A 23,581-nucleotide genomic window follows, 5' to 3' on the forward strand; every position below is an offset into this window, starting at 1 on the left:
TGACACTAACTTCCTGGATTTCAAGAAACATGAAAATCATCATGTATAACTAAAATCTTGTAAATTGGCCAAAAATAGTTAATTTAATTAAATTTCTGATAAAATTACCTATATTTTGTAACATGAAAATAAAATGTCAAGATAAACAAGAAATTAAGATAATCAGCCTGTTTTATTATAATTCTGAATTTTTTATCATTTAATATCCTAATATAAATAAGATTCCATTCAGAACCTGCTACACAATCTTAACAATCAAGTTCAACAAGAAATTTTCCATGCCAGCCACACAAACATTGAGCTCACATTATCAAATTCAACAACAATTTCCATTTTCTCTCCATTAAAATCACAATTGATTCTCCACATTGCGGCTGTAAAACATACATGAATGGTTACAGACTGAATTTAAGATAGGCTCATTCTTCTTATGTGCTCTCATCCAACTCATTTAATCTATCTTTCTTTTTCTAAGAACAGGAATAGAAATTTCAGTTCCTATATAGTTTTAGGTTTTGTTGTTGGATCAGAATTTGTTCTTTAGATACAGTGACTACAAATATAATACACTGCTTCAATAGAGAGACATTTATTCTCTTCAATCGAATGGATCTATGCGGGGATCATGCTCACTTACCATCATCATACCTGTACACAAGCATGTTGGGCACATCACCTAAATAAAGCATGGAAGATGATTAGCGAATGTAACTTATAACAATAAGGTTGATTAAACTTTGTTTGAGAGAGATGCGATAAAGACAACAAGAAGCATTGCGATAAATCAAATCGATAATCCCTACAATTCATCAGAAATGTTCCTACATATGTCCAATGGAGCAGCCACTACATTCTCAGAAACTAGTTTAAATTGCAGATGTGCTCACCGAGCCATTGCCAAAGCAACAGTTTTTTTTCTTGCGGGACAAGTTGAGGATTTCTACAAATTTCCCTCAACTTGAGGGGGTGTAATGAGAATAAGAAGATCAAGATCGTTATCTTAATTTAAAATCTTGTTGTATATTCAAATATGCAATAAGATTAGTTGTATTGTTGTAACTATCACCCATATAAATATTGATCTTCAATTAATGAGAACTTTATCTTTGAAGCCAAAATCTTTACTGATTAAGTGGATTCTAATGTCATTAAATAGTTCAACCTCTTAAGATGACAAAATTGACTATGATTCAGATAGTCTGGTTTTCAATCTTGATGCAACAACTAAATATAGGTCCAATTTATCTAGGCTGAATCTACTTTTTTAAGATATTGCATAATCTATTTTCATTAGAAGGACATAAATGAATTCTTTCCAATTCGGTTAGTATCATAATTGTATTACTATTTATTTATAAATTAAAACTAAATGGATTTAAATAATTTTTACTGAAATTCAAGACCGTAGGGAGAAGTATGGTTAAACACAGCTATAATTACATAATCTGATGATTTACCTTTCCAGCACCAGAGCAGTTAGTACATCGTTGTGTAGTGGGCACTTGCAGAGGCTGATCAGAGGCACCAGATACTGAGATGGGATCAATGCACAAGCACACCCCACTTGCAGAACATCGGGCACAAGCCAAGTATCCTATTCAAGGAATTATATATTTAAACGTTAATGAATTATTTGAATTCCTAAAAGGAAAATCTCAAAAAGTAATGAAAGAAAGAAACAAGACATAATGAGGTTCTTGTTTTAAGTTCTCATTTCTTGGCCATGAATAGGAGAAACACGAGGATCTGAATGAAATAGTAACAGTAAAATACAAATAGCATAATCCAATGTAAAGTAATTTAGCTATTCTAAGCACTTCTATTAAAATATCAAGTTAGATTTAGATGAAATATTTTCAGGAACAAATATTATAATAAAGTACAGAATGTGCCCAATCTATTGCACAAAAATCGTAAGAAAAGAAATGGAATTAAATATTTATAAGAAATTCAAAAGCTATGCAAGGAACTGAAGTGCAATTAGCTTCACACCCTCAATGAGGACCTCAACTCAAGTACCCAACCCCAATCATTTGACTACTACGATGGATAACAGCATTCAGATCCAGTCTTTTCTTTTGGCAATTAATCAACAAAATGAAAAAGAAAGATTGAAAGCTAAACACTGTCAAACATCTCACGATTCTTAATAATAATGTGATAAGATCCAATCATCACACAATTCATAGATCAACTTCTGCTTCGCATCACCCAGGTAACTCCAAAACAAAGAGAAGACTATAAACCACAAAATCCATGCCAACAGATAACAATGTAATAAAAGCTCCAGGGTCTAACACTCTTCAAGGGCAGAAAGCAAACTTGAGCAGATAAGATCCCATCGTAACAGATTCAGGTCTGGCTTAGTAAAATATAGTTTCAATCTATCTAATACACAATCTTCGTTGTTTTCAACAAAAAGGAAGATTATTCCAATTTATTTGCTTTCACAACCAAATTTTTGTGCGCTAAAAGTTCTGTTATATAATATGCTAGCAGCAATCAGTAAGAATAGAGACAAATTTATTTCTAGGTGTACAAAGTAGACAAAGTTCAATTATTCTTGCTTGATACGTACCACTTCCATGGCAATATTTACACCTTTTCTTCTCTTGTTGCTTAACATTATTAGCTTCAATTAACATCAAAGCGGAAATGACACCCACTGCCCCGCCTGAAGAGGATGCCACAATTGGATCAACCTGACTAAAATCAGAAATCAAAGAAATTAGAAGTGCAACTGAATGCAAAAGCAAAGCTGAAGTTCATCAACATACAATTTGTTCACATCAGATTTGAAATCAACAACTGGGAGAAATACAAGTTAATGCGTACCTCAATTGCAGTGGTAGGTGCACACTGCATATGAAATCTTCATATGAGGTGCCCCCTAAGCCTACTTTCAACTCCAGCTGCCATTACAAACATATTTTGACATCAAATAGTGGTGGGGCATTTAAAGAATAAATTGGGTGGACTTATTGCAGCAACAGTAAGTAAAATATGTTTGTAAATGAACAACAGAAGTACAAAACTAAATACCAGTAAAATCAAAAGCACATGTTTACAATTATTTTGAGTTAGAGAAAGGAAAAACATTATACCCCATCCTGAATACCCTTAATTTTGGTCAAATTTCTTTAAAATTCTCTACATTTTCTTTGTCTATGACCCATCACCTGACTAGTAACTTGCATTGCCAGGCATACTGTCAAGTTCAAGCTGAATATATAAGGCCATTATCCCAATTTGTTCAAGCTAGCTTCTCTTTCATATAATTTTTGTTCTTAATTCTCTCATTTCTTTTGGTAATCGCCTAAATCATTAATCCGACACACTGAAATTTTTTGCTTCTGATCTCTTTTTTCGTTTGAAGAATTATCCTTTACATTCTACAGTTAAAAAATTTTGTTTATATAGAATCAAGCATACAAAGCTTAAACTTACTGTCAATACTACGAGCTTTGAATATTTTCTTCAGATTGTGATAACCTAAAACTACTAATCTTTGCATTGATATTCCAAATGATATGGCTGCCAAAAAGCTAAATTTTTCCAGTCCAATGGATATTTTCTGACATTCAAAAAGCTTATTGATGTTTGATCAATCTCAGACAACTATCAACGTAAAAATAATGGTGATATTGACTAATGATAAGGCACAAAGCATCAAATAAAATGGTCACTAATTAACGGAACTCTAAGTTGTATCCATAAAGTCAGAAGAATGTCCTCTGCTCAAGGGCTACATGTTTCTCCTTCATTCAGCTTGATCTCAAGCTCCCGAACTTATGAATTTTAAACAATGAATCAGAATCTTTTTACACAGATGTAAGAACAAGAGCATGAGAAAATATTTCTCACCTTTGTCTGCTCTGAGTCAGATGCTTGTAATAAATTTGGAATGATGAGAGTCAATAAGAATTCCAAAAAGTGCATACCAAGCAATCAACTACTAGTTACAAGCTAAAACTTAAAAAAACCAATCTTTTAAGATTAACACAAAACTGCTTGCTAGTCCTGATAGATAATTAATAATGATGCTGTTCATGGTTTTGCAATTTCACTTTCTCCTCTCATTCTAAAAAATTACACACTAGATACACCTTAATCTTCTTCAGTTGCCCTTGTTGCAAGAATTGGGTACAAAACAGAAGCCATGAGAACACTCCTTCCAGTCCAAACATATAAATATAGTATACTCTATGGTCACCTGATTTCCTCTATGGGGGAGGAAGAAAATTAAAGAACCCGCGGCTATCGGAAAAACTACAATTATTGTTAACCAAGGAAAATAATTTGTGGTAAAGACAAGATACACATGGACCAAAAAAAACCCGTACTCTGAAATGGAGTTTATTCTTATTGGGTTTTCCTTTTAGAGTACGGGTTTTTGCTAGTAATCAGTACAAATTTGCTATAAAAGTGCTTGAGTACAAACTTAAGTGACAACAACAATGCCTTCTAAATTGAAGCATAATGAATCCTTTTAAAAGAAATGGTGAAATACTTACTGTTGGTGCAATAAGGCCTCCAAATACAATGATCCCTGATATAATTGACAGGCTAGTCAGGTACAGCTGCTTCAAGGACTTTGGCGTCTACTTAAAAATGAAAATTCATAAGATTAGCTGCAGAAAGGTAAACAAATGAAAATAAAAAATACAGGACATGACGGCATGCTTTTTTTATAATTAATTTAAGAAAGTTCCATTAGGCAATTGGGCACAAGTGCTTTTTTCCTTATGGATGTTGTTTCAAAACACTCACCACACGAGGAAGAAAAGGAATAGATGATGGGATATCAGGCATCTCATCCGCCTCTTCCTCGCCGCTTTCATCAATAACTTTCAAACTCTTTATGCGTTGCTGTACCTTCAATCTCCTCAACTACAAAAAAATAACAAAACAATATAAAAAGAATTTTTCATCAATTGAAATACAATTCAACAATACTAAACTAGAATAATTTCATCAAACCATAATTTATGAAACAGAACTGATACCCTTTCGCTTCTAATCATATGAACTGCGAAGAGAAAAAAATTTTAAAAAGCCAACCTCTTCCATGAGAAGAAATATCTTATTGCGCCTACTCTGAATATTATCTTGGATTTCTTTCAGACGCATCTGAACAAAATCTTGAACAGTATCTGGACCTTCTATAATACAGAAGTTGCTGGTAAAACAAAACAACATAAGATTCCGACAGTCTTGGGAACTCGCTATATTAACAAGCATACTTTAAAAAATGCAGAAAGATAATTCATAAAAAGAAAAAAAAAACCTGTTATTGTTGTCAGCGGAGGAGGATTTGGAGGAAGAGAAGATAGATGTACGTGGGAAGCGTTGCGATGAAGGGAAAGGTTGATGGCATCCATTTGAAGAAAAGAAATGGAGGGTTTTGGAGTTGGAGTGAAGACGATTCAAGTTTGGCGCTGAAAAATGAGAGCAGCAGCAGAAGCTAGTAGACATGGCTGTTGGATTTCATAAGAAAGTGGAGCGAAATGAAAGTTGTAGATCGGCTTGGACTAGGACATTGGGATAGAACCTCCAGCCTTGGGGTTGACAGCCGCACGCTCTAGCCCATTGGGATATTGCAGCCTGTCAAACTTTTTGTGATATGTAATTTTACATAAAACAACGCTGTCGTGTTACTGAGAGTACTAGCGTCCCGGAATCAACTTTTGTTGCCCAACAATGCACTCTTTTTATTTACTCTTCTTTTGTATTCTGCTGGTGAGATTAAAGCTTGAAAGCTGCGTGAATGGGCAGAAGGGAAGAAATTGTCAGGTGTGAACTGACACAGGTCTAGTTTCATCCTGCTGGCCATGGTTGATGAGAATGGCCTCTCAACTCTAGCCCCTAAGACAATGTGGTGTGGGAACAGAAAAGAAGAATAATTTTTGTGATTGAAGTAGATAAAGCTGGATCCACTTTCTATTTCACTAAAATAATAAAGCAAAACTCTGTAATACATTTGAAAATTTCTAAATATAGCACCTTAAAAGGATGAATGCATATTTTTACACACCCAAGAGTTAAATTTGTACAGGCTAAGGTATGAATTAGCAACAATACATACAGCATCAAAATAACAAAATCTAAAATCCCATTGTCAAGTTTTTAAAATGCAAGCGCTGCCCCAGCCATTTCCCAAGAACCTACCAACTAATCAAACAACTTTTGCTCCGTGGTTAGCGAGTACTGATTATGTGGAACAAGCTTCAAGTTTTGGAAGGAGACTTCGCCAGGCATCGGCGATATTGTTGGCCAGTCGTGCCTGTCCTTTTGCAAATTTATGAAAAGCGATCCCCATATCCAATGTTTTCTGATCCTGAAATCGTACAATCTCTTCATTCATTAAGCGTACAATAGTCTCAAAACGCCTTGTTGCCTCCTCGCTCTCAGCCTTCAACTGCATCATAAAACCAATTTTAGTCATATGACATGAATCATTTAGGCATCCATAGATAATGCTTTTTTGTAAACTGACTTACTTCCTTGTATTCAATCTCAGCCTCCCCAACCCGATCAGATCGTGTCAGCATGAGCTTGTCACTGCAATCCAATGGATACAAACAAATTACTGATTATAATTTAGAAGCACCAACCAATGGTCCACCACCAATAACACAAAACTGGAGGAAAATAGAATGTAAAGAAGTACATACTTCCCAGACTAGATAAATCATCAGGTTTCATCCCTTTGTCATTGTGTTAGTGTACAATGTGCCTCAAAAAAACATTACTGCCTATTTAGTAGTATTTAGCAAATTGTTTCTACAAATGAATTCAAAATTCTAAACAGGAAACCGAATTCAGTAACTTTAGTGTTCCAGCAAATATTTAGAATCATTTTCTAAAACTGGTATTCTGAAAATGAAAACCATGAAAAAGCACTCAAATGATATTCTTTTTTGAAAATGGTAAAGATCTTAAAAGTAATTTCTGGTTTTGAGAAATTATTTCAGAAAACAGTTAACACAACTTAAAAATTGTTTTCCAAAATCTTCTACAGAGGTTAATAGAAATAGAAGTTCTATATTTCTCAAAATGTTTTCCAAAATAGTTACCTAAAAATATATTTGTAAAATTCAAACAAAAGAAGCCTTGTCAGCCATCAGAATTCAAGGAAATTTTCCAACATTCAAGTAAAATGTACTAGGTGACAACATGGTAATGTCATATATGACACAAAAATAGGCCTTCAAATTTTCCTTATGGATGAGAAGAGAATGTGATTGCAAAAATTAAATAGCACAGTGTTTGTTAGAGCACCATCCTGGTGTTACAGCTCACATTAAATCCAAGATAGATTAAAGATTATCCTGAGCAAAGTGAGTAACTTAAGAATAAGTATTAAAAAACATGAAAAACTTAATAGTCAAAGCAATTAGCAAGTAGATTTAAGAAAAAAACATTTCAAGAAAAAAGTAGGTAAGAATCATACAGGTTTATCTCCTTCAATTTAATGGTTTCAGCCAGTTCACACTGTTGCCTGAAAGCATTAGCTCTTTCTGCTATTGTTGCCTGCTTTGAAATACAGATGCAAAAGAATTTTCTTATTAATGAATAGACCAGATTGCAAAAATAAAGGAGAGAAGAAACTTGTATTGATGATTTGTTATCATTATTATTTATTTACACACTTAAATGTTATTTTAAACCCACAAGTCCTCTGACCTTCCCTGCATGTTCATCAAGTTCTAAACTAAGGGCTGCATCTAGACCCTATAACCTTGATGGTCAGGAAACTTGCAAGATCCAATATAGGAAACGGTAAGAGGATTTAAATCTTTGACCTCTTAATTGAAACCAAGGCTTCTACCACTAAGCCCAACCTTTGGAATTTACTTTCAATGATTTTTGTGTCAATTTTAACCCGCACCAGATAGATAATGTTTAATCTGACCTGGAGAGAAACTGTTTAATAGATGTTTGTAGTCAATTTGTTTCTATAAAGCTGGTGGGCAGTCTCTGAGTATTTATAAAGTTAAAAGTACAACTCACCTTAATGGATTGCACTGCCCGAACGTAGTCCTTCAAGGGTTCTTCAAAATTCATCAAGAGCTGATGGGCCTGTACAGTAATGAAACAGAGTCAAAAACTCAATAATGCACTATTATCATTTTGAACCTATTATGAATTCTGAAACCTAACCTCAGTTGTCAACATATCAACATCACAAACTCATACATACATGTCAGTAAACACACTTGATGAACAACCTACTTCAAATTCATGGTTTTTAATTATAATTACAGCCTACCTCCTTCTGCAGCCTTATTGATAGTGTCTCAGATTTCACCCCAAGCTCAGAAAATGTCTTTCCAAGAGAATCTCCTTCACAAGCACCTAGAAGCTTGACTGCTTTACCAAAATCTGACAGAGACTGCCCTAACTCTAAAATTGGACAAACAATTACATAATCAACCTAAAATACCAATACACACTAAAAATAAGTTAAGCCTTCAAAATCCTCATTACCTCTGTGTCTTTTTACCAGACGATATGCATGTTTCTGGGCTTCAGCCAAGTGGTTTTCAAGCTCAAAAACATAGTGTTTTAGCTTTTCATATTCAGGATTTGACTCTTCCACTGGCTTTTCCTTCCCAAGAACAACATCACTCACTTTAGATTGTACATCCTGCCAAATACTCAGACAAGTTAGTGGAAGATCAAATCATTTACCCAACGACACCCAGCTAGAGTGGCTTGGTCTCCTTATAATCAAAGATTTGTTAATAAGATATAATATAGATGAAAATGGGGAAAATTTGGTGTTTTTTCCAGTGTAAATTTAGGATAGATTCTAGTGTTTTAAGAACTCATAAGATATTACCAAATTTTCATAAGAGAAAAATAATACAACACAAATTGAAGCTTGAATAGTGCAAGGATATTCCACGAATTGGATATTGTGACCAGAACCACTTATCCTATGGGCACTTGAGATCATTACAGGAACATGTAGAGTCTAATTATACCTTGAAAATTTGCATCAAATCAGCCGGCTTCTTTTTGAAGATACCAGTCTCTTGGGCCCTTAATCTTTCCATCGTCTGAACAACGGAAAATACATCAGCATTAACTAAAAAACCTCAAAATATTAAATCCACAATATGAAGATATAGTGAAGAGGATACATTATACTCATATATATACAGCACCTCTACAGACCAAAACATGAAGGTAGTCCTGCTTCTATATTTTAAAAAATGCACAATTCTAACAATTGATAAGATCCATGCTCTTGCAAATGTACTAGTTTCTGATAAAATATATAATCAACTAAAATACATAAAATATTAATTTGTATTGCATATCTCCTAACTGCAATAAGCATATGTATAAAGACATGAAGTCAAATAACCTACATAATAGTAGATAAATCACCTCTTCGTCTGCCTGCAAAAAGGTTCTAAGATCCTCACTTTGCTGCAGCTCATGATGTGAGGCTATCCGGTTGACAAAAATATCCAGTGCTTGACGTCTCATCTCAATAAACTCAGCACTAAAGCGAAACTTCTCTGCATATAGAGACAGATGACTTAGATCCACTTGAACATTGGAATGCTTCAAAGCATATTATACCAATACCTAATCTCAATTCTCCAGAATAATTGTGCCGATGCTCACAAATTTTAGAATTAGAACAGGCTATATCACGGTCACTGTGACATATTGTACAGTGAACATGCTATACTAAATTTAAAAAAAATTATTCAAAGACGCTCAATAAATTAAGGTCTTCTACAAAATTGCAAGGCTAATTAACATATAGGTCTAATTATGAACAATGTGAATAAGTTTTATGGCTTCATATGAGAACTTTCCAAGGTTCCAAGGAATGCTGATCAGGATGCAAAATAAGAAATAGAGCAAATAAAATATGACATAAGCGAAAAAGTAAATTATGCAAACTTTCTATAATAAGAAAACTATCAGAAATGTTGAACAAAACTTTCACATTTAACATCATGAGTGCCAAGGACCTCTAGGATACTCATAAAAGAAAAACAAACTCCACGATAAACGTAAACAAGCACTTGAACACTTAATGTAGGAAGTATGGAGTTTCCACTATTCGCTCATAAATGATTTAAGCAGACCAAAGTCTAATACTCATTTAAAACTCATAAACAAGGAATAAAAATACATTGGGGCCCCCAACTCAAATCTGATTATCCAAAAAATGAGCCATAAAATATGTATAAAAAGCCTATAAAAGTTTGCTTACCACTGGTCACTGCCCCACCTAACTCCACCACCCCCACCCCAGCCTCCCAACCAAAAAAAAAAAAAGCCCTTCACTGAAGGAAAAGAAAACCCTATTCAATCAATTTCATGTGCATTAAAATTAATACTATATAAAGGTTCCTATCAACCCATAGCTTGAATACACAACCCCAATTTCTGGCTTAAAACAGTGGAAAAAATACATATTTAGGGGCTGATTTTACCTGACAAGTGGGAGAATGTACAATTGTAAAATACATATTGTCATAAGGTGGCCCAAATATTATATTAATTTATAGACACCTATCAATACTTGCAGCATAAAGTCTTATCAAGAAAAATCAGCCTAGCAAATCAAGTTTTCAATAAAGAAAATATAGGCCTGGTGAACCCTGGTAATAGCCTCAATGTAAGAAATTTATAGCTTTAACAAAAGCAAAAATATATGTTTCTGAATGTTTACCAACAGCACTCTTCTCCGGAAGAGGGGGAATGAAAATCCCTTTAAACTTCTCAAAAAGGCGATCACGTAACCAGACAAAATCACTGTAACGGCGTATGACAATCTTCTCAGGCCCTTGGTACTCAGGCAAATTTGTCTGCAGAAAAAAATAAAGTTCCCATACATTCATCATACAACATATTAAATTCTTGTTTGATATGCATCTTTATGTTCAACAAAAAAAAAAAGTGAAAATTAATATAGGGAGAAAGAAAATGGATTGAAAATTTCCATTCGAAAAGAAATGTCAAACATTTATTATTCCATGAAAATAGACTAATGTGTAATGACAAGCCTCATAAACGATCAATTGGACCTCCATTATAGTTTTTTTAACACAAAAAAAGAGCTAATTCAGCATATGCCAAAGCATAGAAGTTCCATGGAGATTAAATGATGCATACACAGAGAATGGCAAATTTTAGTTATACAAAAGAGTCAAGCCTTCTCTGAAAACATTAAATTCAAATAAATAATTCAAATGAAACTCTTTTTTATGTTCTTTAGCTGTGACAACAACTAGGCCAATTTGCTCCAACAGAATTTTAATAACTTTTGGCCATAACAAGCAAAAATATTGAAATATCAGTCAAAACATTAGTCAAGTGATAACATGAAAACAAAGTCCTCCAAAAGAATGTAAACCATGCATTCCCTTATTGAATAAACACATTCAACACTTCCAACTTCGTCCACCAGAATTAGCAAGGCAGGAAGCAGGTTAAAAGCCCATTAACGGTGTTATTTGATCAATCAATTATAAAACATAGATGATAAAAAGCCATTTTACTCCAACATGAATCAAAATGTAAAATAAAACACATTCTAGAATTCTAGAACCAATCTAAACCACTACAGGACACATACATGATGCCAACTGATCAATCCACCAGATGGAATTTAATGTGTGAAATAAGGTTTCACACATCTAACTTAAATCCAGTAGAAGCAAATCCATTCCTCGTTTTTCTTTGCAAATGAAATTTAATTCCTCAACAATTCCAGGTTTCATTGCCATTAACCAGCCACATGTACACAACCTTCAACTAGGCCTCACAAAAATAAAAGTTCACATCACGGCCACAGAATTAATTCGTAAAACTACTCCACCATAAACACCAGACCACTATTGACCATTAGGCTTGAACACTAACAACTAAAAGGTTAGTTAAAAGTTCAGTAAAATACTCTAACATCCTATTAATCATTTCTGAACATTTATATATTAATCATGCTACTTTATCATCTTTCAATCAAACGTCTTCAAATTTCAATCTCTTATTATATAATCATCCAATTAAACAAACATACACATGAATTAAACCTTAAACAGCAGAAAAATCATAAGCACCTTGGTGATAACTCGATAGGAGATGTAAGCTTGAACACCATTGCCTAATTTCACAGGATCGGTGACCAAAACCAATAAATATGGTTGCGACGACGGAGATCTAGGGCTCTGCGTCGATCCCGATCCGCTTCTCGGCTGTTCCATTTAAAAAATCATAAAAAAAAACCCAAAAATAAAAATTAATAATAACTACAAATAACTGAGTTTAATTGGTAGGTGGTGGCAGATTCGTTATTACCGTGTTAATCATGGTCTAATTGGTAACTCTAAATTGGAAGGGAAGAAGAAATAGAAACGAGAACGAATTGATTAAGTTATAGGTGGATGGTGAGGGTAACGTCTAAAATGCGCCGGGGAGTGCAGTGATCTCCGCTCGGGTAGCCTGCAGCATGTTCAGAAACGCATGAGACGCGAAAGAAATGTCGTAGAGTGAAACATGGGTTGGGTTATTCTCTTCAACGACACGGAAGGATTTGATTGAGAGACGGGTTGTGGCAGAGAGGTTTGGTGCATTTGGCAAGGGCAGTGACACCTGTAGTTTAAAAGACATACAAAAATTATCTTAAAGGATACTGTTTTAATTAGGGCCGGATTTGAGCCGAGCTCTGGATTTGAGCCGAACCGAGAGCTCGGCTTGGTTTTTTTATGGCCAGCTCGAGTTTGGCTCGAGCTCGACTCGAGCTGACCTCGGCTCGGCTCGTTTACGGTTTCATTCGGCTCGTTTTTCATATCAAAACGACATCGTTTTTGTATATATAAAAATCAAAATGACGTTATTTTGTATAAAAAATTTAAAAAAAAAATCAATCGAGCCAACCTGAGTCAGCTTGAGCTCGATCGAGCCGAGCACAGTCTGACTCGTTTGGGGCTCGAACCGATCCGAACAGAGCTCGAGCTCGAGCTCGAGCTGGCTCAGCTCGAATCCAACTCTAATTTTAATAGTTGAAAATTAATGTTTTTAATTTTTTTCTCTCCAAAAATAACATAATTGAATATAATTTTTTATATTGACAAATCTTGTAGCTTTACCTTATTTTATTTATGCTTATAATCACAGATTTATCAGCTTTATTATTAATATTTAAGGTTAAGACGATAAGACTTAAGTTTTTTACTTTGTTTTACATTAATCACGCTCCATTTAATTGTAATTTAGTGATTAAGACAATTTAAAATTTTAAATAATGTCTCATTAAATTTATGTAATGTGTGGTCCCTTGAAATTAATAAAGTTTTGTATTAGGTCGTCTTAGAAAAGGACACATATTAAAATAATAAATTAAATGTGCTATCATTCCATTTTTTACTTGTAGATATTGACTGAATAGAATTAAATTGTGAGGTGTATGGACAAAAGTACCCTCACTATTAAATATTCTACATAAGTTAAAAATTATTTTTAATTTTAAAAATAAATAATAATAATAATGTAAAGGGTTATTAATTAGATTTTGAGGGGCCTATGGTGACTGACCAACTTGTGAAGGACTACATTTTAAGACCTAAGAAATTACAAATTGAGTAGAATGCAACTTCTATAATCATATTTTTTTGTCATTGACCAAATAACTATTTACCACCCAAAGTTTGATGCAAACTCAATCTCTCACATGCTAATTTTTAAAAATCTAAAATATTTATCATTTAAAAGTTTTATTTAAAAAAATCATTTTCCCATCTTAATTTTAAAAACAGACAATTTTTCTCTAGCCTTAAATTTCCAAAATTTAAAAACTAACACACACCCCCCCCCCCCCCCCCCAACATCACCTTTAGTTTATAGATTATTGTCAGCGACCTTCTTCCTCAATCTCTAACATCTCTAGCATCGAGAACAAGCCATCAGTGTCCATTTCCCTATCATATCATCGTCCTCTGACGCAAAATTTGGCCAAAATTGAGCAAAAAATCTCACTTGATTTTGGCCTCCTTGATACCTCGCACCAACTAGAGGCATTAAAAAAGCTTGCAATGAAAATAGAACATGCTGGTCTAATTGAAACTAATTGTTTTTAGGGTTTCTTAATCTTGATTATTCTAAGTTGATGTTTAGAAGTTTAAAGGTTTTTGATTGAGACTAATTATTTTTAGGGTTTCTTAATCTATTAAGATTTTATTTTGTTTGTGATTTTGCAATATTAGCCTTCATGTGCAAATGATATTGTTCTCCCATTAACCTTTATATGCAACCAACACTCTAATGGATCATCCTATGTTATTGTGTTTTAAATATAATTTATTTGAAAATTTCATACAAATTAAATCCATGTGCTCCTATCTTACAAATTCTTACATTTACACCCTTAAAACCATACATAAACCCCCTAACTTTAAAATCTTACAATTAGCTCCCATAATAGATAGATTTGAACAAACTTGAGCCTTCATGCTAATAGAATATATAAAATTCTAAACTTTGCAAAATTTCAATCACTCCATAGAAAGTTTAGCGTGTGCACAACTATTTTTAACTTAAATTTTCTTATTTACATTTTTGGAAAATGTTAGTTATACTTTTCTGTATCCTTTTATATTTTAAAACCTTACAGTTATCCCCTCTACCCTTCACCCATTTGAAGTTAAATTGTTCCAATGGAAAGTTTACTATTTCTATCTTTACTTCTTTTATACACACCCCCAAAAACATTAGTTGAAATTTCCTTTATCCTCTTGTATTATAAAATCTTACGATTATCCCCTCCAACTCGAAAAGTTTACTATCTCTAGCTTTATTTCTTTTCCATACACCCCTAAAAGGTTAGTTAAATTCTTTTATCCCCTTCTTTTTTATAATCTTACAATTGCTCTCCTCCAAATTATGAGAATATTTAGGCTAATTTTGCACCCATAGCTTTGCCTAATGGCCATAAAAGTAAAAGACTATTAAAAATTCTCATAACCCATAGTTTTTACACGTTGCCTAATGGCCATAAAAGTTTAGTCATATGCCTTATCATTTCGCCGTCCCATGCCAAATGGTCGCTCAAGATTTCCACATAACAGAAAACGACGTCGATTAAAATTCTCCATACACCAATGACGTGGCGGTAATCGGAGAACAAGTTACCAAAGATCCAAAACACGGTATTATTTATAGATCCCCACCAGATGCAGATAAGTCAACGAAAATTTTGATGTGGACCTCTACTACTCACCTGTATCCACCAATTAAAAAACGAGGATCGAAAACATCGGCCACGTCGTCCCCAAACTGATCCAAGGGCCCCCACGCCGACCAATTTTTTATCATTTTATTTTATTTATGTTTTTTCCACCACACTCTCCAGATTCCGCCACTCCACCCCCACTTCTTCCTGTTTTCTGCGACTCTCCGCCACATCTCTTTCTCCCTTATTTTTATTTATATTTTCGTGAGAAAGGGAAATTATTTTGTTTCGGTCGGATGGACCCCACTTTCCGCCACCGCCGATCTCCCTCCTCCGACCGATTCCTTGGCATCTACTCCGCTCCCTCAGACGCATCCGAGGCTGTCGATGATGAGCTGAACGAAGATGATATTTTCTGGACCAACGACGACTCCACCGAATCAAATACTTTCACCACCACCAACAACACAGCCACTGCCACACCAACCGCCACCTTCTCCCCCGTCAACAATCACAATCGTTTTCAATCCCTTTCCGGAATTCTCGCGGCGTTACCTGAGCACGATAATAGTCCCGTGCTTTACCGCAAATCCTTGATATCGTCGCCATCGTCGACGTCAGCGAAAATGATTCCGACGCTGCCGAAACCGCCGCAGACGGAGAGGTCGCAATCGATGCCAATGAGAAAATATCAGCACTCGGCGCCGATGAACGTACCGGTTTTGTCGATTGCTATGGCGAAACGGAGGAATAGTAGGTTTTTTGAGGTAGATGAGGAGGATGGAGACGATGAGATGTTGCCACCTCACGAGATTGTAGCTAGGGGCTCCGGGATGTCGCCGAAGACGACGTTTTCGGTATTGGAAGGAGTCGGGAGGACGTTGAAAGGGAGAGATCTGCGGCAGGTGAGAAATGCTGTGTTTCGTCAAACAGGTTTTCTTGATTGATGAAACCTTAAAATGTACTCAAATTAAATTAAATTTACCTGCTGCTTCTGTTTTATTATTGTATCAATTTTGTGAATTGATTAGAAGGGATGTTTCTTCATTTTCTTGATCCATTTTTGTCCTCCAATGGAAATAACAGTGGTGCCTTTAGATTTTATCAGGATAATTCTTATTTCTTATCTGTTTTTGTCAAAATGAATTCGCTAATACACGGATGAATATCTGTTTACTGAGAGGGAAAGTGATGGGTATTGTGTTAGCTTAGCTTGTAAGGTTAGCACAGTTTGAGATTTGGAGAACTTGTAGGGAAAGGTTGATGGATTTCTAATTATAAGCTTAGATTGTAAGGCTATGTTTAAGGTTTCAGCAGAGTAAAAAAAAAATTAAGATTATTTTGAGGTTAATTAAGAAGATATTGCATTACCAAGTGAAATTAATCTTCTTTTAAAGTTTGTTTTTCTTGTTTGTGTTGCTAAAGTATGTGCCAGAGAGCCATCTGTGTAATTGCTTCATATAAAGAAGCTTGAAAAAGTTTCCTAATGTCCATTTCAGTTTCCACAATCAACTTGATTTTCAAACATTCATCATGGCATGTCTTCTTTGGTGTCTACTTTTTAGTTTCTTAAATAAATAAAATTTGCAGAACCTGCATCGACTAAACAAATCATCAAAACAAGAGACTTCTTTGTGTAAATCAATGAAATCACTATCTACTTTTTGAAGCAAGTTGTTTGCATGCTTTTTCGTTTGATGTTTTGTTGAACTTATTTTTCCTCGTATCCTCGTGTCATCTAATCGCTAACTAGATACTTGTGGATGAATTTATTCTTTTAGTATCAGTCAAATCCAGCACCTTTAAGATGTTGAACTTGGAAATATGCATAACAAGCAAGTGCCTTCCTTCAATTGTCAACATTCTTTTGAAATTTGTCTTTTTTTTTTCTTACTTTGGTAACATTCTGTAACACAATGTTTAACAAATTATGATGGAATATGTGAGGATGATCATAGTATCTGTTAAAGCCACAATACATTGATTGCATGAGGGATCAGATACCCTTGAAATTCAATGTTTGGCCACATATTGTAATTCATTTTTGCTTGTCTGCTTGCTAGCCCCTTTTTTTATGTTGCATGAAAAGGGGTTGGGTGGGTGGGTGTAGAATAGATTACAGATTGTTGACATGTGGACCCTGGATTAATCTTCACCGACAAAGTGCTGTTGCTTTCATGAGTTTGTGAAATATCAAAGCAGTGAAATTATTGTTGAAAGCAAGTCAATATCATATCCAATCTTTGATGCTTTAACTAGTAAGAGAGGTGAGGTGTTGGATAGTGAAAATTCCTGCAAAAAAAGCTATGATAATGAGGTTGTTGCCATTTGATGGTCGTGTTCTTTTGCGTTGTTAGGCTGTTGTTTGTTAGGTTAAGCAACAGATTGAAACTATGTAGATATTGCCTCATTCGAGAACTGTCAATTTGTTTTTAAATGTTGGTAGATGATTGTGATGAAATCCAGAAGTGAATGTATCTATGCAGGAGAAATTTCCCCTCATGACAACATCGAAATTGCAATTTTGATTAATGAATACATCTTTGGTTGTAAACAGAGTAATCTTCAGCTCTGTGCTTTGGGCTGTTCATTTGTTCTCTAGGAAAACCTGGATAGTTGAATCATCAGTTAACATTTTTCTTTTTTTTTTTGGCTAAGCTTCAGTCTAACATTCTACTGTGAAAAAAAGCTATTTTTTTATGGAATAAAACTACATGTACTGGCAAAACAAACTGAAATGATAGTTTATAATTGGGATATGATTGTTTATTTTTTCTTTCTTTTCAAAATTATCTAATCACGAGTCTTTGATGTTTTTTGTACATTTTTTTCAAAATTATAGTTGGTTTTTTCTTCCTTTTTTTAAGTTTTTTGTCTTACCATCCTTTTATCACGGGTCTTTGATGTTATTAGTGTCATTTTACTCTTCATTTATATTTTTCACCTAACTTCCCTTTTACTTTAAATCTTCCTTTGAGTTATTTTCCTTTCATATTTTAATCACCTTTTCTCTCCATGAGTTTAATGTTTTGGTCATCTATCACATTCAAGAGTAAATCACATAATCCCACCCAAAGTTTGGCATAAAAGCATTTTTCTACACCTTAATAGTAAAAAGAATATTTTTATATTCAAAATCAAATTATTAAAAGAAAAAAAATAAAGTGTTAGAAAATAAAATTATTATTTTATTTATACTTTTATTTTTTAAAATTATTATTATTTTATTCATAATTTTAATTTTTTTAAAATTATTATATAACTCAAAATTAACACTTTATACAAATGTTTTGTTAATAGTGAAAAGAAAAATTAGAAAAAACAACAATAATTAGCAAGCAAACAGGAAAAACCTTAGAGGTTTATCTTTTATTAATCATTTTTACCGATAAAAAATATTTGATCTTATTTTATCAGTAAAATATCATGACAGATAATATAAATAAAATATTATTAATATGATCAGATTTATATATTAATAAAATAATCTTAATTTTATTAATATTTTAATTTTATTAAAATTTTAAGACAAAAATATTATTGTATTCAATTAAAATTTCAAATTATACAACACACCACACATACCACCGTTTGCCGACACCAACAACACCACATTGCCATCACCACCCTAACCCTTTCGTCACCCACACTACCACCAACACCTACCAAAATCGTAGATCTTAACTATGGCTGTACACACTACCGATTACACAATTATCAAACTCTTATTCAACCCCCACCTTTTAATTTATCACAATTTCCCTACTACTATTTCTCCAACATCATATATTTGATTTGCTACATTTTTTTTTCCTATTTCTATATATTTGGTTTAGCTTAATATATTTAGAAATATTTAAATAAAAGTACATTTCATTACTCTTTTATTATAGTTAATTAAATACAATAATTATTTATATATACTGATTTTATTAAATATAATACTAATTTATAATTCAAAAAAAAAATCACTAAAAAAAGATTTAAAAAAATTAAAAAATTATAGGTGACACAAAATTAAGAATTTAAAAAAAAAAACTCTTAATAATTTTGTTGTTAGAAGTGTAATTGACAAATCAATGGTAAAAGCGCAAAAAAAATTAATAATTAACTTAAATTAGAAAAAAAAGTTTTTGAGGATTTTTTAAAAATGGGTTGATGTCATCAACCGAAGCTAAAACTATCTCAAAAGCTATTTTATAATACAATAAAATTATATGTACTTATTTTTAATATATAAATAAATATATATTTTATATGTATTATAATATAATTGAATGATTTTAAATTAAAGATAAAATAACAATAAATAACGTAATAACATATATAAATATATATCTATTTATATACTTAAAATTCGTATACATAAAATTCTTTATAATAACTTTTCCATGATTGTCATTTTTTATTTTAAGTATGAAAATAAAGTAATGTTTTTATGGCGTGGTTGTTACATAAATTGACTCAAAAAACATTGGGTGGGGCGTGTGATGTTACCAGTCTGGAATTGCAAGGTAAAAGAGTCATTGGATCCAAAGGTCAATATTTATTAGTGAAATGTCATATACCATAGATTTTAAACCTTATTTTAACCTAAATTATATATATATATATATATATAACTCTTGATATATGTTAAATCATAATTAGGGTTAGAAACATAATTAGGGTTAGATTCAAACCGGAATTATTCAAGCTCGAGCTTGAAATAAGTCAACCCTATATAAGCTCGGTCGAGCTCGAGCTACTTGTCAAAATTTTCAATTAAAAATTGTAATACAAAACGACGTCGTTTTGATCAATATGTATTAAAATAACGTCGTTTTAATAACGAAATAGTTAAAAATTTGAGTTCAAAATGAGTTGAACCGAGTTTGAGCTTGAGCTTAACTTTTACGAGCTCTGTTATATACAAACCGAACCGAGTTCAAGCTGAAGCAAGCTCGAGCTCGACTCAACTCAAATCTAACCCTAATCATAATAATGTAGTAATAGTTTTGCCCCACCACACATGTCAATCTAACCATAGGTCGAATTAACAATAAAAAATAATATATATGAAGAAGCTTCTTACTAGAAATGTGAACCCATCCAAAGACTACCACCGGTAAAACACTCAAATCGAAATTAGAATAGTTAATTATTTACCTTTTGGTTTAGGGTAAGAATCGAAATCAACTTATACTAAATAGGTTATTAGTTAAGTATTTAATTTTTAGTTTTTGACAAGAATTGGAGTCGATCCATCGTAAATAGGTTTTGGTTTCAATTTCAAACCCTTAGAAACCGAAACCAGGGATAGGAACCAAACTTTATGCATTTGCACACTTTTTAGGTTAGTAAAACTCAAACTGAGAGTGTTGCTAGACAAGATGGAAAAGATCACAATAATCATAGATAAACCAAAGGAAATGATCTGAGAAATTAAAGTATTCAAATGTGAATAAAAATGAAACAATAAAACAATATGTACACACTTTGAATATATAAATTAAATATATAAATGATGTGTCATTATGTGATTAAATAATTTTGAATTAAAAATAAAATAATATCTAATCATATATCGACACATCATTTGTGTACTTAAAGTGTGCACATATAATATTGCTCAAAATGAAAGGAAGAGTTTGCATACCATAACCCGCATAGGTACAAGGATGAGGTTTATCACAACAAAAACACACAAATTCGCATATCCTTCGAGAAGAATGACATGCTAAACAGAGTCTGGTTAGATTTGAAAAACTCTGGCTCATTATCAGTTGCGCGAAAGCTGGTTCTCACTTCACTTGTTAATGGCAAGCATATTTAAGGAACCAAGTTAGGACAGCAATTAAGATGCAGAAGACTATGAAGATCATGTGATGAGAACAAGCCAAGGGAAGAGATTTGTGGTCATTTTAAGAGAAACGGTTGAGGTGAGGCAGAGATAAGAGAGAGTTAGTAAGATATGTGATGTATATTAAGCCAAATTCTTCTAAGATTATTCCTAGTCAATGAGAAATAAACCCGAAAGAGATGGAACTGTCAAATTTTAAATCATTGATTCCGGATAAGAACCCGACCCTACCTGCAATCGATCACTTTGGTCTTGGGTAAGATTCAACCATCACAGGGTCTAACTCCTATTCCTGTTTCTAGGAATTGACTGGTTCTGATTCAAATTCTTTTAAGATTATTCATGATTAAGGAGAAATAGACACAAAAAAGATGGAACCTTCAAATTCTAAACCATTGGTTCTGGGTAAGAACCGGACAGTATTTGGAACTAACCACCTCAATTCCGGGTAGGAACCAACTATAAGAGTCTGGTTCAGATTTCAATTCCCTATTTTTTAACAAGGTACCTAGAACCATCCACCCATACTACCACATTAACAGAGAAAAATATAACATCCATTAAAAACAAACAATAAGTCTCAAATTCCAAGTTGTGGAACGAGTAGATATTGCTAGCACATGCAACTATGAACTTATTAAATCAAACCATAAAACCGGAAATCGAAACAGCCTCAAGCTTTGATCCTTCCACCTTGGTGACATCTTCACTCTCAACCTGTTGAAAAGATCAAAATCATATCAGTGCTTAGAGGACTATACAGAAGAACTGTTTGATCATATTGAATTCGCATTCATATTCTGGTCAACTCCCTATTACAAAATTTCCTTATCAAAGGATACAAATAGGAAGTTGTAAACTTTAACAGCTGAAGTGTTATCTCATATCATTCATTATCTGTCAGCAAATCTCCCTTTCCTACAACTCAATCTTAGCTCACAAGAAACGTGATAGATCCAAAACCAATGTTTACATCACAGTTATCTTTCTCCCATTGATCGATTACAATTAGAAATAGATATATGTCACCCAAATGGATAAGGGTCAAGATCGGTTTAATTCTACATGTAGAAAACCTAGCAACAACAGTAGCATATTTACACTCACCCAAGTCTGAATAAAACCGATAATGCCAACTTGGCATTTCATAGAATTGTTGATGCCCACATCTCACAATCATCAAACAGCTTAAGCAAAAAAAGCTACATGCAATAAAAGTAACAATGTCACAAAAATTCACAGCAATAATTGGATGGAAATCTCTTTTATATAAATTATCTCATATATTATATATATAAAAAGCAAACAAAAAACCTCTATGAGGCTTTGTTTACATTTGAACAACTGGAACTATCATACAAACCCACAAAAGGTAAAAATAACAGCAGCAATGACCTATCTCACATTGGATTTCTCACAAACCCATATCAATCTCCAAACCTGTATATCACAGAATCCTCATTGACTCTGAAAGTAAAAAATGAACAAATTTAAGACTCTTAGACCTTGTTCAGCAACTGGCAAGCAGAAATCCAGAGAAATTATACTATGATTTCCTAATTCCCTTCAACAATTCAACTTCATTTGGTCTTTGTAATCTGCATAAATGATATAGCTACTTTTCATCGTTTTAATCCCCGTCTAACCGGTCCTCCCCCCAACCCCAAACAAAGGAAAAGGTCTAACCAATTTGAACAAAAGCAATTGTAATATCATGAAAATCTCTTCTTCAACTGACCTACGATAAACAACAAGACAGCGGTATATCAGAATACTGTGGAAAAACCTAAATTTAACGATATATCAATTTTTATAAAAAGCAATGAAGCAATCCTTTTTCCAATCAAAATAAACATTTGGACCAAAATTATGACATAATTAGCAAATAATAGATCATCAAAGACAAAGCAATTCATTATTATAAGTTATTTTAATATCAGATATAACTGAATAAGATTTAAACTAATCACATCATCACCTCAACAAAAAACCAAAAGTTCTCACAAACCATTTCTTAAAAACAAAGAATCCAAAAGTCTGTCACTTAATAGAAAAGGATAAAAATTAAGAGCAAAAAAAGCCTAAGCTTTAAGCAGACCCAATTCATAAAACTCCAAAAATCTGACATAAAAATACAAATCTAACCTCACGATCAATGAGAAGATGAAGCAGGAGATTGTTGGCGATGAGAAGGAGAAGGAGCAATAACTCTGTTGTAGACTTGTTCGCCAACGAGGTATATGCCGAAAGCAACAAGAGCGATGCCCAAACCGGGAGTAGCTTGACGGAGATTGCTGGTGAGCAATGGATGCCTCCTCCACTGATCCCTTCTCTTGAAGAACTCGCCTGTATGTCCCATTTTCAACAACTTTCACAACTCTTCTCTTCTTCCTTCCACTTCAATCTTCGCGTTTGTATTTGCTGTAGAAAAGATTCGTCAGATACCGACAGCCATAGATGGGCGCTTTGGTAGGCTTAATGTTGAGGCCACCATTTGGCCCGATAGCCCACAAACTTTAAATTCCATAATCAATAAT

At 33.4% G+C, this 23,581-nt stretch overlaps 4 protein-coding genes across 7 annotated transcripts; 1 reads left to right on the forward strand and 3 right to left on the reverse strand.

The window, feature by feature from the left end:
* Positions 1-315: 315 nt before the first annotated feature.
* LOC123227464 (protein ORANGE-LIKE, chloroplastic) lies at positions 316-5,556 on the reverse strand. The gene is made up of 8 exons (XM_044652269.1): positions 5,288-5,556; positions 5,062-5,179; positions 4,771-4,890; positions 4,515-4,601; positions 2,836-2,912; positions 2,579-2,706; positions 1,458-1,594; positions 316-676 (listed from the first exon to the last, which is right to left on the reverse strand). Exons 1-8 carry the CDS (start codon positions 5,473-5,475, stop codon positions 599-601), a joined length of 933 nt encoding a protein of 310 aa, XP_044508204.1. The 5' UTR covers positions 5,476-5,556; the 3' UTR covers positions 316-598.
* A 362-nt stretch (positions 5,557-5,918) lies between these two features.
* On the reverse strand, positions 5,919-12,551 carry LOC123227463 (sorting nexin 1). The gene is made up of 11 exons (XM_044652268.1): positions 12,334-12,551; positions 12,096-12,230; positions 10,706-10,841; positions 9,400-9,533; positions 8,991-9,065; positions 8,491-8,650; positions 8,273-8,406; positions 8,014-8,082; positions 7,454-7,533; positions 6,501-6,561; positions 5,919-6,418 (listed from the first exon to the last, which is right to left on the reverse strand). Exons 1-11 carry the CDS (start codon positions 12,343-12,345, stop codon positions 6,212-6,214), a joined length of 1,203 nt encoding a protein of 400 aa, XP_044508203.1. The 5' UTR covers positions 12,346-12,551; the 3' UTR covers positions 5,919-6,211.
* Positions 12,552-15,378: 2,827 nt separating this feature from the next.
* On the forward strand, positions 15,379-16,309 carry LOC123227043. The gene has a single exon (XM_044651657.1). It carries the CDS (start codon positions 15,499-15,501, stop codon positions 16,147-16,149), a length of 651 nt encoding a protein of 216 aa, XP_044507592.1. The 5' UTR covers positions 15,379-15,498; the 3' UTR covers positions 16,150-16,309.
* A 5,270-nt stretch (positions 16,310-21,579) lies between these two features.
* LOC123227041 (NADH dehydrogenase [ubiquinone] 1 beta subcomplex subunit 3-B-like) lies at positions 21,580-23,556 on the reverse strand. Of its 4 annotated transcripts, none has more exons than XM_044651655.1 (3): positions 23,190-23,517; positions 22,152-22,246; positions 21,580-21,761 (listed from the first exon to the last, which is right to left on the reverse strand). In XM_044651655.1, exon 1 carries the CDS (start codon positions 23,401-23,403, stop codon positions 23,197-23,199), a length of 207 nt encoding a protein of 68 aa, XP_044507590.1. In that variant the 5' UTR covers positions 23,404-23,517; the 3' UTR covers positions 21,580-21,761; positions 22,152-22,246; positions 23,190-23,196. The 4 variants fall into 4 exon arrangements, 2 of the variants coding, with proteins under 2 accessions (XP_044507590.1, XP_044507591.1); XM_044651656.1 differs by having other exon boundaries at positions 23,195-23,516; XR_006504423.1 differs by lacking the exon at positions 22,152-22,246 and having other exon boundaries at positions 23,195-23,556.
* Positions 23,557-23,581: the final 25 nt, after the last annotated feature.

This window comes from Mangifera indica, chromosome 10 (genome assembly GCF_011075055.1).
Source record: "Mangifera indica cultivar Alphonso chromosome 10, CATAS_Mindica_2.1, whole genome shotgun sequence".
Lineage (NCBI taxonomy): Eukaryota > Viridiplantae > Streptophyta > Magnoliopsida > Sapindales > Anacardiaceae > Mangifera > Mangifera indica.

Coding starts and splice junctions, on each gene's coding strand:
- LOC123227464 (XM_044652269.1), bottom strand. CDS start 5,475: ATGTCTACTAGCTTCTGCTGCTGCTCTCATTTTTCAGCGCCAAACTTG. Junction 4,602..4,770: donor TTCCTTTTCTTCCTCGTGTG/GTGAGTGTTTTG, acceptor ATTTTTAAGTAG/ACGCCAAAGTCCTTGAAGCA. Junction 1,595..2,578: donor TAAATATTGCCATGGAAGTG/GTACGTATCAAG, acceptor TTCCTTGAATAG/GATACTTGGCTTGTGCCCGA.
- LOC123227463 (XM_044652268.1), bottom strand. Junction 9,534..10,705: donor TCCGGAGAAGAGTGCTGTTG/GTAAACATTCAG, acceptor CTCTATATGCAG/AGAAGTTTCGCTTTAGTGCT. Junction 8,407..8,490: donor TCTGGTAAAAAGACACAGAG/GTAATGAGGATT, acceptor GTCCAATTTTAG/AGTTAGGGCAGTCTCTGTCA.
- LOC123227043 (XM_044651657.1), top strand. CDS start 15,499: ATGGACCCCACTTTCCGCCACCGCCGATCTCCCTCCTCCGACCGATTC.
- LOC123227041 (XM_044651655.1), bottom strand. CDS start 23,403: ATGGGACATACAGGCGAGTTCTTCAAGAGAAGGGATCAGTGGAGGAGG.